The sequence below is a fragment of the Myzus persicae genome, unplaced genomic scaffold (genome assembly GCF_001856785.1).
Source record: "Myzus persicae strain clone G006 unplaced genomic scaffold, MPER_G0061.0, whole genome shotgun sequence".
NCBI lineage: Eukaryota > Metazoa > Arthropoda > Insecta > Hemiptera > Aphididae > Myzus > Myzus persicae.
In genome coordinates, this window is record NW_019101002.1 from 341,233 (window position 1) to 356,385 (window position 15,153).

At 33.2% G+C, this 15,153-nt stretch overlaps 1 protein-coding gene across 2 annotated transcripts; it reads right to left on the bottom strand.

Moving 5' to 3' along the window:
* Positions 1 to 3,238: 3,238 nt before the first annotated feature.
* On the bottom strand, positions 3,239 to 12,049 carry LOC111027228. 2 transcript variants are annotated; one of them, XM_022305501.1, is made up of 3 exons: positions 10,926 to 12,049; positions 8,294 to 8,452; positions 3,239 to 5,489 (listed from the first exon to the last, which is right to left on the bottom strand). In XM_022305501.1, exons 1-3 carry the CDS (start codon positions 11,386 to 11,388, stop codon positions 3,358 to 3,360), a joined length of 2,754 nt encoding a protein of 917 aa, XP_022161193.1. In that variant the 5' UTR covers positions 11,389 to 12,049; the 3' UTR covers positions 3,239 to 3,357. The 2 variants fall into 2 exon arrangements, with proteins under 2 accessions (XP_022161193.1, XP_022161192.1); XM_022305500.1 differs by having other exon boundaries at positions 8,294 to 8,455.
* Positions 12,050 to 15,153: the final 3,104 nt, after the last annotated feature.

Below are 15,153 nucleotides of genomic sequence, written 5' to 3' on the forward strand. Positions count from 1 at the left end.
GAATTGATCATTGCTGTTGCAAGTGGGCACCGATGATCAGACATTCCATTGATATTATAATAAATGGACGGTCTCCACAAGTATAAGCATATGATTATTTATTATGTATATAACTATACTATAAGTACCAACTTATAATATACTTTAGAGTGTAGATTGTAGTGGCTGTATAAAAAATAGTCTCTATAGTTAATTTAATTTTCCTGTTTTCCAGACTATGCACGTGTATAGAAAGAGACAAGGCTGTCTTTCAGAATTGTAATTCAATATTTTTTATGCAGAATATGATTTTTGGTTAGTTTATCCTAACATAAATAATATGGTAATAAGGAAAAAATATAAAATATAATTATTCATATAAAATAACAATCTATATAGTTTTCGACAAAAACGAAAGGGTGATGTCGGTACCTACTCTAGTACTTTGGTATATGTAAATATTGTAAATTATGGGTATGTCTGTTGTTCTGTACTGTGTAAGATTACCATGGAGTGTAACCCATAAGTAAAAATATAACCCAAGCGCAACTCATAATCGCAAACAATATTACCTCAGTAACTTACAAGTTACAACAACCCATAAGCTCAATAAAATTATTCATTAACTTGTTGTGAAAAACTAAAGTGGGTTAGGTTACAAGGTCAATGAATTCAAATATTTCCATGTTTTATCATATATTATTTAAAATGAGTTAACACAAACTAATCATTTATACACATTTATTTCAACAACAACATTATATTTTCTTAAAATAAAAAATAATAATAATAAAATTCACAGACAAAATAATTTTAATTAATTCCACTTTAGGCCTAAGTTATCAGTATTAACGACGGTCTAGTATTTCGTACTAAAGTTTAACATAATTATAATAAACAGCCTACCATTTAAAATTATTTCAAACAACAAAATTTATATAAGTTTTTAATACAATATATTGTATAGTATTTTGAAGTTTAACATCGCTTTGGCACCAATCATAATAATATATACATAATAATATATCGGTACATATATATATATTAAATTTAAATAAAAATAAATAAATTTGTATTATATTAGTTTAAATTTGTGAATAGTTTTAATGAAATTTCAATGTTCTATAGATTATGAGATGGAAATTCGGTGTATGAGTGGGTAATCGAATTTATTAAAAATCTAAAAATTGTAAACGTTTCCTAATTATGTTGGTTTCTAAACCAAAATTTTCATTTTATAATATTCGTTTTACTTAAAGTATTGAATTAAAAAAAAAATTAAATGATTTCCACGCATACTCATGATACCTATACTTATTAAATATGATAGGTAAAATATGCTTACTAAATATATATATATGTATAAAAAAATCATTAGTTAAAACATGGAAGTATTCAAGTATTTGATCTCGGTTACTATTCAAATAAATTATGGCTTTATAGTTGGCTTGAAATTAAGATGTATTTTTGATACACATTTAACTCTATGTTTTGAGATTTTATATAAATATTTTTTAATTAACGAAATAACTAAAAGCAAACAAATTTGTATAGAATTTAATACTGTTTTATTTCAATTCTTATTGGTTAAAACGAAATTATAAATATTTTATGTTTTAATCTTAAAAATAACATAACAGTGTAGTATTACATACTACTTTGTCAAGCAGAATTTTAATATTTAATAGGTACCGCATATACATACCTCTATACATATAATTTATTATAATTTGTAAGTATTTATCAGCCAGAAGAAAAAAATTTGAAATGTTACATTAATGGCTTAAATAATAAATATATTTATACTCTTTATTATTTTGATAACTATGTACAATATTGAATCGTAGCAAACCAAACAGCATGATAAACGGGTTTTAATGATTCCCTAATGTTTAGCATTTTTATTTTAAAACATTCCAAAATTATTTTTCTATTTTAGATACGGATTTGGCTATTAGTCATGTCTTCGATATGATTAATATTATCGTGTTTTCTAGTGGTATAGTCGTATTATAAATACAATTTCACAACCCTTAATTTTCGTCACAGTCTGTTATTGAATTACTTTATATTAATTATATTTTATACATTATTACAATTTGAAACTTATTAACTATAACAAAAAGAAATAAAAATAAAAATGTGTAGGTAAATAAATATTGTAAAAGACCTGTGGTCTGATTGTATATATTATGTAGTTATATTAATATACTTATTGTTAAATTAAGTCCTTTGATATTATGTTATTAATATTTTTGTTTGTGGTAATATTTTTCAAAACAAATTTGAAGAACAGATAAAATTTCCTTTTTTTTTATTCATTTAAATTGTAGGCACGAAAATCACCCTTTGTTTTAATATTTTATTATTCATACTATTTTCTTTCTTTAAGCAGTAAAATTGTTTTCACGTATTTTATATAATAAAAATAAAATATGCATTGAGTTTTTTTTGAACCCATCATACTTAATTCGATAAATGCTGACATTAAGCGTACGTATATAATAAACATTTTATTATTGGAACTTAATCATACAATTTTTATTGATAACAATTTAACAATTGGGCACATGTTATTATATGTTAATATAATATTTTATTTCACCGAAACGATTTAGTGTTTTGACGATGGATTTAAATCTACATTTTGATAATTTGATGCTGTCATTGAGTTATCGTCTGCATATTATAGGAAGACATGTATATTACAGTAGGTAAGTAGGTACATATTATCATATAATTGATAATCCATATAATACTCGTGAATTATACCGAAAATTAATTTGTCCTGTGCATGGTTAAATCACAGCTCTCAGCTACAACTGCAGCAGTAATTAATGCATTGTAAACGTATTCATAATTAATGACTTATGTACCAATATTCTGTTTAGCGAAAAATCGCTCCAATTCTTCGCACCCACCACGTCACCCTACTATCGAAACCGATTCCTCAATCGCACGGTGTAGCGTGGGGATGCTCAAAAAAACCTATGTTGATCGTCCCACTGCGCATTCTCTCACTGAACAGGGTATAGTACCTAGTATGTTATAACTTAAGTTATTTAAATACCGTTAAACGTCATACATGTGTACATACATACATACATATTACATACATACATACATACATACATACATACATACATACATACATACATACATACATACATACATACATACATACATACATACATACATACATACATACATACATACATACATACATACATACATACATACATACATACATACATACATACATACATACATATATACATACAATATACAATATACATACATATTGTACACATAGGTTTCATATTAGGTAGTAGGTAATACACTTAAACGCTATGCTGAGCCTGTATAAACCACCACCATTCAGACATTCATACCGTAAAAAAGCATTGGGTTTTTGGGCGTTTGCGAGACCGACGACGGTAAATTATTATGGTCGACATAGTCTTGTTGCTGTTGCTGCTGTTGCATGTGTAGCCTACTGTTATTTGCAACTCCTCTGGTGGGAGATGTCTGTTTGAATTGTGTCGCCAGATGTTCGTCAGACGGTTGGAAAGGGTGAGGTGGTAACTGCGGTTGCGGTAACTGCTGCTGCTGAATGTTGGGCGGTGGGGGCGGTGGTAACTGGTAATACCGAGTGGTCGATATCGCGGCCGTCTGGGTGCCACGGGCGATAACAAACTGTTGGCCGTGGTGTATTCTGGCATGGCCGTGTTGGACGATGTACTCGTTTGGAGGGTGTCGGATTTGAACCTGTGGCGGCGGTGGGTGACCGGTGACGTTGCCGGTGGCGGTGGACGCGGCCGCTGCAGCTGTGGTCAACAGGTGTACCTGAACGGGACCTACCGCTTGGTACGGCACGCGAATGGTCTGCTGTTGTTGACCGTGCGTCACTCTGATGATGGATCGTTGGGCCGCGGCTGGGTACGGAGGGGGGGCTCGCGTGTCACCTTGAATCCGGGCGCGGACAGACGCCACCGTGGCCGCTGGATATCTGGGCACAAAGTCGGGCTGGACGTCGAGTGGCGCCGTCTGCAGGGCCGGTTCTCCATAATACGACCGGGGACGTTGCGGCGGCTGCGGATTGTTCTTGATGGTGATCTGCGCAGAGAACCCGGACCGGATGCCATGCACTTCCGGCCGTCGATTGAACCCATAATCGTCGTTCTCGTCGTCGTCGTCCTCAGTCGCGGACGCGGTGGCTGTGGGAGGCATATATCGCTTGCGGATCTTCTCCAGGCGACCTGAGTCCTGTTGCACGAACGCTGCAAGCTCTTCCTGCCTGTGTGAGCTAGGAGCTTGAGTGCCGGCTACCACGTCCGGTTGCGGACAATGCGATGGTTGTGATGCCCCTCCCGCCACCGATCCTCCGGTGGCTGGATGCACGTTGCCCGTGACGCACGCCGTCGCTAAAGTGGACAGGAAAGGTTTGCCACCGGTGGCTGATCGGGCGGCCGCTCTGCTGCTGGCAGCCGAGTGACCGTCGCAAAGGTCTAGTCCGTCGGCTTTGCCAGTCGGGTCACCGTCGTTCGTCGATTGAACAACTGGTGGCGGCAGCGGTTGATCATACCGGCCGGTGCCACTACCACTGCCCAACAATTCTGTGAGTTTTTTGTACGCCGGAGTAGTGGCTGCCGCTGATGGCGTCACCGAATCACACTGCACCAACACAGTGTAAGCGGTCGCCTGTTCCTGCATGACGCCCGACGCCTTCTTGGCCGGGTCGTCGGCATCGTCGTCGCTGTCGCACGTCAGCCGCCGGATCTTCTCGATCAACGATATCTCTTTTGAGTCGTTGACGTTCTTTTTTTTCACAGTGTTCCGCCTCAGAGTACTCCTTTCGATGGTTCGCCTGATGAGGCTGTTGGACGTATCATCATCGTCGTCGTCGCTATGCTGTTCGCTCTTGAACCCTCCACCGCCCAAGCCACCGTTCATCGATCGACTGTCAAACGCCCGGAGTGACTCTTCGGTGATCAAATATTTGTTCAGCAGCCTCGCGTCGTCTGTCTCTTTGATGCGGGTTGGCGGGCACACGAACTTAGTGGTCGGAAATAACTGTCGCACTGCCGAGTTTGGGTTACGGTTGTTGTACAGCATAGTATTATTACCACATTTAATCATTACATACCCCTCGTCGGGGGCGACGGCAGTGGCACCGGTGACGGCTTTTGCATCTTCGGTCTTGCTAGCGCCTTCAATACCGGACCCATCCACGGGCCTAGTCTCCTGTACGATCTGCCTCTCGGTAACCGTGGTCATGGTTATTGTTTCCACGATGCACCGTGGTTGCTGGCCCGTACTTGAATTTGTATCACAGGCAGTGTTTGTTTTCGTCAACTGAAGGGCGGATGCGTTTGTTAGTGGCTGTGCCTGTTGCTGCTGCTGCTGCTGCTGCTGCTGTTGCTGTTGCTGTTGCTGTTGCTGTTGCTGTTGCTGTTGCTGCTGCTGCTGTTGCTGTTGTTGCTGCTGCTGCTGCTGCTTCTGTTCGTCTTCTGCAGATAACAAAAACAAATCGATTTAAAATTGTGAAATAAATATTATATATTATTATCATGATTTATGTTCAAGAGCAGATAAAGCTGGTAGGTTTTCGCTTGAAATTCGTTTAATATTATTTTCTCAGTAAGTACAATGTAATGCATTAGGTACCAATTAAAATCACAAAAAAATTTTATTTGAAGAGTTATCAGACATGTCACATAATATTATTTACTTATTGATCATTTTGAAGGGTTAAATAAAAACAACTGTCTAACCGGGCACCAATAGTGTAACAATATTTTTTTAATGGAATTAATTTGTGCCAAGTAGCTGGTATTTGACGAGTAGATTGACGTGTTGAACGTAGCTATTGTGTTCGTGTATAAACAACGCAAATAAAATATGTCTGACAATTTGAATGGTACAATATATGTTATCCTTATAAACGATTGACTACTATAATATACTATAATATTTTAATATAAATTAAAATATTATACTTTAATTTATTATATAACTTATAGTTTGAATTCTACTTTCTTACCATTATAAACTTGCTAAAAATAAACGAAAACACAATTTAAATAATATTCACATATATATTACACTATTATACAGTGTATACTATTCAATATAAGACATTATATCGATGAATAACCGTGAATAAAAACAGAAGCATTGCCCCGAAAACCAATTGAATTATAAATCCATTATAGATATCTATAACTACCTGTAGTAAAATATTATAGGTCATAGAATATATTATCATATATATTATATATTAAATAAAATGGTATGGAGGTACTACTGACTACTATAGTAATGTTCTAAAAAAATATATATAATACAATTTTTACTCGAAAAATGAACCATTCTACCCACAGGGACCCACTAATATTCGATATCCGTGGTTCAGAGGCTCTAGCCATCCTTAATCCCGACCCGACCACTGTGGAAACTGGAAACCTCACACCAATTTCCAAGGGATAGAAGATAAACTCAATATAAATATATAATGCTTACATTATACATATTATATTATTTTTATTGCCGAGCAAAAACTCTACAGGTAGGTCAGCACAAATTCTGCCATCACAAACTCTCCACTGAGGAGTTTCCTTGTACTGCCAGAATCGTATCTAATACTGTCTTAAAATAAATACTTACCTAGGTTGAGTAATACGGAAATATAAGTACCTACACCTAATTTTATTTTTAGTATTATTATGAATAATTAATATCAATCGTACATAGTTACATACATGTGTATCATTATTATACCCACTGGTCATTAGTCATTACTCATTGAAACCATCATTACCTATCAATAACAATTTAAACACAACATGGTATTTTAAAAATAAATTTACCGTACCTACACCTATATTTTAATAACTATGAAAAATGTGTTGCATGCAGAATTTCTGCCTTGGAATAAAATATAAAATATAATTATATTTTTCTCTTGATAAATGTATTTCAACTTCCAAGCTTATACGGCCCACTTAAATATTTTTGGAATTAAACGAATAAACGATAAGGCAAAAATACTAAATACGCAGTTTCTTAAAATTCTAGAATTACACATTCCGGGATTTATACGTTCCACCTACCTATTTTCCAGAATTCTACTATTTTCCTTAGATTTTATATGATATAATACATCTATTCTATATGAAAAATCTTAAAACATTACAGTTTCATATAGAAAGTATAGCTATTTAAAACACGATCTAAAAAAGGTTATCGAAGTTTCATAGTTTATTGTTTGTAATCGACAAGTGAAATAGTCTATGTTTGAAAGGTTTAAAATTATAACCAATTTATATTCGTGTCAATCCTCGTTAAAATCATCTACTCACCCTAACGAATAAAAAATATTTACTTTAATTTTTAATTTTATGCAAATACCTATGGGCTATGAAATGTTATTACTTTTTAAATATTATTACACGCTTCTGCATGGTTAATAATGAAATATTAAACATTTTGCCATGCTATCTTATCATTATGCATATTAGAGATACATTTCCTTACTCTTATCTATATGTACAAAAATGAATATTTCTTTGTCCTCTGTATATTCAAAAAAAAATTGGACCGATTTTAATAAAAGTTAAATGAATAGATATAGCTTATTTTTTGACCCCTATAGGGTATAAGGTGACTTTGAATTTAATTTTGGTTCAGGAAAGTCGAACACATTTTTTGTTTATTTAAATGGTTGTCACTGATTAAGATTATATTACTATATTAATTAGTGGAAATACAATTTTTTATAAATATATTTTAAAAAAAGAATCTTAAAATCAAATACCTACTTATATATTAACACAATTTTAATAATTAGTTTTATAATTTACTATCGGGGTTTGCTTTCTTAATTTTGGACATATTCTGTATGTAAATACATAACGACGAATATCAATCTCAACGATATTGGATTTACGTCGGATTTTGATATTGTAATCGTGTTTGTGTTATAAATTTTAACTGCAGGAGTAAAACAAAAAATGATAGAAAGATAGGTTAATTTGCTGAGCTAAGTCGGATAGGTAGTACATCAGTAATACAACTAATTGTCTTATAAATTATAGATGTATTTCAACTTTGGTCACATTTACACACTTTTTAGTCGTTTTTAAATTGGACTTTGTATAGTATATTTTGTGTGAGTAATTTTATATTACTATTAGCAATACTGATTGATATAGGTATCTAATAATAAATAATATAATGTAATATTGCACACAATCTCGTATTTGGGTTCACCGTTTGCGATACGCTGTGCCATTATAGTATAAATTTTACTTACTACTTGGCCAGGGTAAGGATGAAAGTTCATGACGAGCTTTTTGATTGTTATCCTCGAAATAGGACGTGGAGTTGACATTGGAATTATATGGCATGGCGACATGCGTATCGCTGCAACCATCCATAGCATCCGAACCATATCTTGTAGCCAAATCATCATCTGCTACAATATTATTTCGATATTAGTGACTTGTTTTGTACAATGCGATTTTGAATGTTTTTAATCATGAAAACAATAAGGTATCATATATTTTCATCTGTTGTAAGAGTATGAAAAATAACTTATAATAGTTATAGTATACAGTTATATATAACATAAATATATTATAGAATCAATTACTATATTTATTATTATTTATATTTTTTATTTAAAACATTCCATCAATATTTAAAAAATTACATTAGATGCAAACAATCGTATATATTATATTAATTATTACCTAACAATAATGTAATTTACGTATCGTTTTCTATATTATACTTGAGCAGCTTAAAGTTTTATTTTAATATATGTAATATGTATAAAGATATATAATATAATATTATTATAATGTATTATAATTTATAATCATCTTATCACTGCAATTTGAGCTCAAGGTTACAAACGTATTAATTAGGGTTATGCAATTTCTATATTTTAAAATCGAGTAGGTTTATAAATATTCTATTTTTTCTCTCTTTCATTTATGGTTGTAACTTGTAATAGGTACCTAGTAAATGCAAAGTGTGCTTATTGAATTCATTTTTATCATATGTTTTATACAATTATCGCTGTGGTTAATTAATTTAATAATGGGGCCTTTAAATTGAATGTTACTTGTCGTGATAAATATATTTAAATAATGTCTAATGATGAATCTTTATGATTTAAAATATAAGCATAAATTCAATGTAATTCTTGCACTAATAGGGTATCTAAATAAATAACTAACTTAAAAATACATAATATTAATATGTCTTACGCATGACGCTACATTTTTAATGAAATTGGAAAACGAAAATCTCTTTGATGCATATTTACATATCAATATTATAGTTTTTATTTTAAATGCAAATTTTTTCTATCGATTTCTTTTTAAGTAGATTTTCATATTTTAATACTCGATTATTTAAAAACGTTTATTTGTACAGATGAATAACCTAATTGGTAACATAAATGCTTGAGTCCGGTTTATTAATTTACAAAATACAGTTTTTAGATATCATCAAATTTGCTAATTTCTGGAAATAAATCTCTTAAAAATAACATTCAAATCTATTCAATAGTCAACATTTAAGACGTACAAAATATCATCACAGAATGCCGCCAATCTGACAGAGAAAAACAGGAAGCAGGAGTACCCCTCATTCTCGCCGAAGCCCTCCAGCCAGCCAACATTCAAAACACGATATCATTTATAATCAATTCTAATTTAATTAACCTTCTGTAAAATAATTTGTATATTAATATTAAGCAATTACCTTCCTTTGTAAACCCATAAATTTGTAGTAGCCAATGGCCCTAGATGCCGAGGCTTTGATTAATAAAAAAAAAAAAAAAAAAAAATTTTATTTAAAATAATCTAATATAGGAAGTCGATCGAGAATGACTAAAATCAAACCCATCGATCAAAAAGAACAATGAAATAAGAAAATAAATTCTTAGCATCAGACATCAGTTATAATAGGTATAATATTTGTATAAATAATGTTGTTACTTGGTAGGCCAAAAAAATCCATTTGAGGTAAGAAATACTCTAATAAAATCCATACTATTGTAAAATTATTCGAGATAGAGTTTTTTTTTATTTAACAAATTTTACTTCATGTATAATACTTCGATTATAAATGTTTTTAAAGAGAAAAGAAACTAAAACTATTGTCTCCAGGCATTCAATCTTCAATTGAAGGCAAAATATCTAAAAATAATAATTTGATAGTATAACCATTGTCTCAAATGAGGTCATAGTAAACAGTGGTAGTTTTAATATTGATAATTTCAACGACTCGTATTTTGTTGAATATATAGATATAATATTAGATACCTACGTCTTAAAATAGATTTCATTTTTCAAATTGCATACCACGTTTAAGCCACTGTGAGGCTTAATTAAGTTGGATATGAATGATGTATGGTTTTTTTCTAACAAGGCTTTTAAGATCAAGATTACATACTGACTGAGATATTTTTAAAATACATTATGTGTATAACTTCAGTACAATTCTAAATAGTCGTTAATCACATACACTATATACCTCATTGCCTGTTCACCAACTATCCACTATATATAAAATATAAATAATATATAGAGAGGAAGGTAATATATATTATACTATGTTTATATTTTTTATCCATATTATAAAGATCTATAGTAATACGCAGTGCTTAACCTTATCAAATTTCGTACCTACTACGCACTACATAACTGTGTATAGAACTTATATACCTATAGATATATAAATTTGTATTTAATTGATCTATATAGGTTTCATCATACTGTGCAAACAACAAAATTACTCTTTTTAAATATCCAAAGTCCGATATTATATGCATAATACACATTATAGCTGTAGCTGGTAGTTATATTATAGTCCAGGGCCGGGTCCTAAAACCGTTTCGGCCCTGGTCAATGGTTATTTATTATTGCAGGTACCGTATTTCAGGTGGTCCAGAGACGGCGGGACGTGCCTGGGACAGCCATCCTTGTAACCATCCGGTGGACTGAGCGTGGCTGGCTGTTCTTCATACGGGTCGAGTGGTGGCATGCCACGGCTGTCTTCATCGTCCAGCCACGGTTGAAAACACGTGGCATCGCCACAGCTGCACGGGTGCTGCGACCAAAAGTCAAAGTCCTCCTCGTCGAACTCGCAGTCATCGTCCCGGATGACAATCACGTAGTCTGATTCGAAGAACACGTTCAGGCTCTCGTTGAACTGCACGTGCCGCTTGTGCTTGCTGGACTTGGCCGCCTTGGAGCCGCCACCGGTTGCCGTGCGTTTCAGAGCCGATTTCTTGGGTCTCGGCTCGCTCGCGCCGTTGCATAGCTGCTGCTGTTGCTGTTCGTCTGTACCGGACGGCGGCCGCTGCGGTTCGTCTTTCTTCTTCTTCTGTTTCATGACTTACTGGCGGTGGTCGTCAGTCAGCTTTCGACATAGCGGCGTCCATGACAGTGAATTCGTCGAACCGATCAACAGTCACTGCCGCAGCCTCTGTCGTCGTCTCCGCCGCCACCGCCCCCGCCACCTCCGAAGTCACCACTGCCGCCGCCGCCGTCGCCGTCGTTCTTCGCTTCGCTACCGCCCCGCCAGCACCCCAAATGTCTGTCGGCGACGGTACTCCGTGAAGAATCTACGACTACGGTCACAGTAAAAGCGGCATCGGACTGTCCATGGCGCACATGCAACTCGCGACGACAGCAAAATCAACTCGAAATATTGGCACTCGTATATCGATCCGCGACGGCAACAATAATAATTTATTACGACGGCAAAGTGATAGTAACCACTGTATATAACATGTTTGATTTTAATATATGTGTATGTGTGTGTGTATATGTGTAAGTAAGGGTTTGTATGTGTGTATGCGTAAGTAAAGGTTTGTGTGTATGTCCGTTAGTGAGTATTTGTGTGTGTGCAAGAGAGTTAGTTCGTGAGTGTAAGTGAGTATTTGTGTGTTTTTTCGGGCACGGGATCGTAGCGAACGTGAATGAGCGGCGGACTGCGTTTCGTCTGGAAACGACGCGGCGGCAAATCAGATGGCGTACAGGTCGATAATGCCGAGCACTCTCGTTACGGGCGCCGCGACGCCGCCCCCGCCTCGGCTGTCACCCACCCCTGTAAGCGGGATCGCGCGCGCGTGTAAGGCCGTACGCAAGGCAGCAGCAACCCTCTGCGCCACCTGCCGATCATCTACGCGCATTAGCATCATTATATTATACTCGAGCGTGCGACACACCAACACGACGATGGTGGCTGTTCCGACTCGATCGCTGTATGTTTTATGTAATAACAACATAATATTATGACATTAACGTAAATCACCACGTATTTATCAACATTTATTATTATTATAACAACGATGATAACAATAATATTATATATGTTTGTGATACCTATCTCGAGTTCCTTGATTGTATCGGGTCCACTCAGAGACGATGACGAAATCAAGACATATTTACCTATACATGATATTCAAATATTCAAATATTATAGTGTTCGTGTCTCGTTCAAATCCTTTGTACTAAACATCCATTGATTGCAAAGTTAAGTTTGACATGGTATTATCTAACGCCGACCGTGGGCCTGGACCGGCATTAAATGGACCATTACAAATCATTATATACCTGGCTAATATAATATAATACGTATACCTTCCTATTTGGGTACATCATTATTGATTGTGCACTTCAGCTCTGGATCGACACCTCGAGATTAAGCGAGGATTTTGTCGTCAGTCTAAATCCGCGTCTCTCAAACTTGTATAAACACTGTACCCCCTTTTACCAATGCAATTTTTTGAGTACGCCTCCTTAGTTAGTAAACTAAAATATATAAAAAATCTTAAAGACTTCTACTTAGTAAAGTATACGGTACCATTTTAAACGTGAAATGCGAAAATCGTATGCCTCGGATTTTGTAGTTTTTTCCCCTATTTAAAGTTATAAGTTTGTTGACCAGACTCGTACCCGCCAAAAAAATCTAAGTATCCTCAAGGAGTATGCGTCTCATATTTTGAGAACCACTGGTTTAAAGTATTAAAATTGAAAAGGTATTCTAATTATTTAGTTATATGATCTATGATATACGAAATTATTGCGTCTTGCATACCATACAAGAGGCATATTACGGTGATGCCTAGTATACTATTTACTTACCACTAATATCCGTGTGGCCGTTTAATTGTATATAGTAAGTATTCACTTACTCAATTTATTATGTACCTATATCCCAGTAAGGCCTTATTCAATGTGTATATGGTAATTTATTTGCGTAGAAACTTGTAGACCAGTTAGTAGGTAATTCGTCGTAAGCTTATGAGTTATGTTATGCATTATAATATTATATCCAATCTTTTGTGTTACATTTACACCTGCACTCAGTTCTATTTAACCGTCATTTTTTTATATTTTTGAAATAACGTTAATATAATTGTAATGTGAATTTTAGTATTCATATAATATACCTAATGATTGTTATTGTTTTTGGTTTGTAGAAAGGGATGCATCCCTCGAAATGTACTCACTATATATTTCGACTCCGTTTATATATTATTTAAGTGCCTAATTTTTTTTCATGACTTTTATACTCTCTAAAATTAATTGAAATATGTATAATATTTACAAGTAGGTATAAACTGTATTACGTATAAACCTGAAAATGAAAATAATAATTAAAATTAATTGACTGTCGCTTGTAAAAATGTTCAATATCTTATCTGTCATTTTAAATTTAGTACACTACATTTTAAGTTTTTATTGCATACTTTTTCTATTTGTATTTACTTCCTTTCAATTCATTTTTCTTGTGCACACTCGATCTTTAAAAGTCCCTTGCAACCTCCAGCATATCCTTTTTTGGATGCTCTTCTTTTGTCTTTCTTCCTCCTCCATGGGTAACCTACTGTTCGCCCAATCATATATTTAAAGCCTTCTTCTAAATTCTTGACCCCCTCTAGGCTCTAAACTTATCACGCTAATCTTATCTTTAATATATTTTATCACCAAAGTTGGTTTCCTAATTTATATTAAAATTTTTTTTTATTACTTTCCATCTGTTCTTTATTCATAAATTGTGATGTTGTGCTTTAATGTTTTTGTTTTGAATAAAAGCACTTAAATTTGGAAAATCATATTTAATTTAATTAATTAATTTATTTATTTATTTATTTATTTATAGAATATACAGGCATGAGCCCTTTTTACAAGGTAATAGTAATTTAGGTACAGAGAAAAAAAAAGAAAATGAAATAAAAATGTTACAAATTATACATATGAATAATCTTATAACTTTTAGTATCTATTAAAAACAATATTTTGACTTACAACTTATGTCCTTCAATTATTATGTAATTCGCAATTAGATATATTTAAAAAAAAATTAATCATTACAATTCTATATCTATGTGAAATGAAATTATTTATAAGAAAATAAGAAATTATGATTTACACAAGTTTATCTGGAATTTTTTAATAGTATTGTATAATACAATAATAATAAATATAATAAATTAATAACTATTGAGTAATATCTAAATTTCTTAAATTATTATTATAATTTTTGATTTATGTTCTTTCATTGAAAATGTATTTTATACTAAACAGACTGTCTGCGTATACAAGTACTGAAATTAAATGAAACTTGAGATATTTCTGTTTTGTGAGTTCTGGTTTCTGTGTACAATTTTTGTTTGGTAGATTTTAAAATAATATGTATATCCTACCTAAACTTAAAAAACCACTATTATGTATTGGCTTATATTATATACACAAAAATCTAATTGTGTTAATGTGTTTGTGTTCTATTTGTGTGTTTTTGATTCATAATTCTGTTGTTTCTATTTATACTATAGGTATTTTAATTGCTGTCTTGTAAACATTGAGTTCAAACTTTGAACTTTGACCACTATCATTTATAAGTTATAACTTTCCAATAACACTGTATTGCATTGTACCTATACATCTTATATAGTATATTCATAAGGTTTCTCAACATTCAATAAACAAATCATTGGATAAAAACTATCGATGTCAATAGACTATAAAGTATAATAATTAGATCAGATATGATTCAGTTGAATTGAGCAGCTTTTATTAATCTATTATCATAATTGTAGTGGAAGTTCTTCAAGCCATTTGTCTGCATCCTTGGTGAATCCATGTAGAT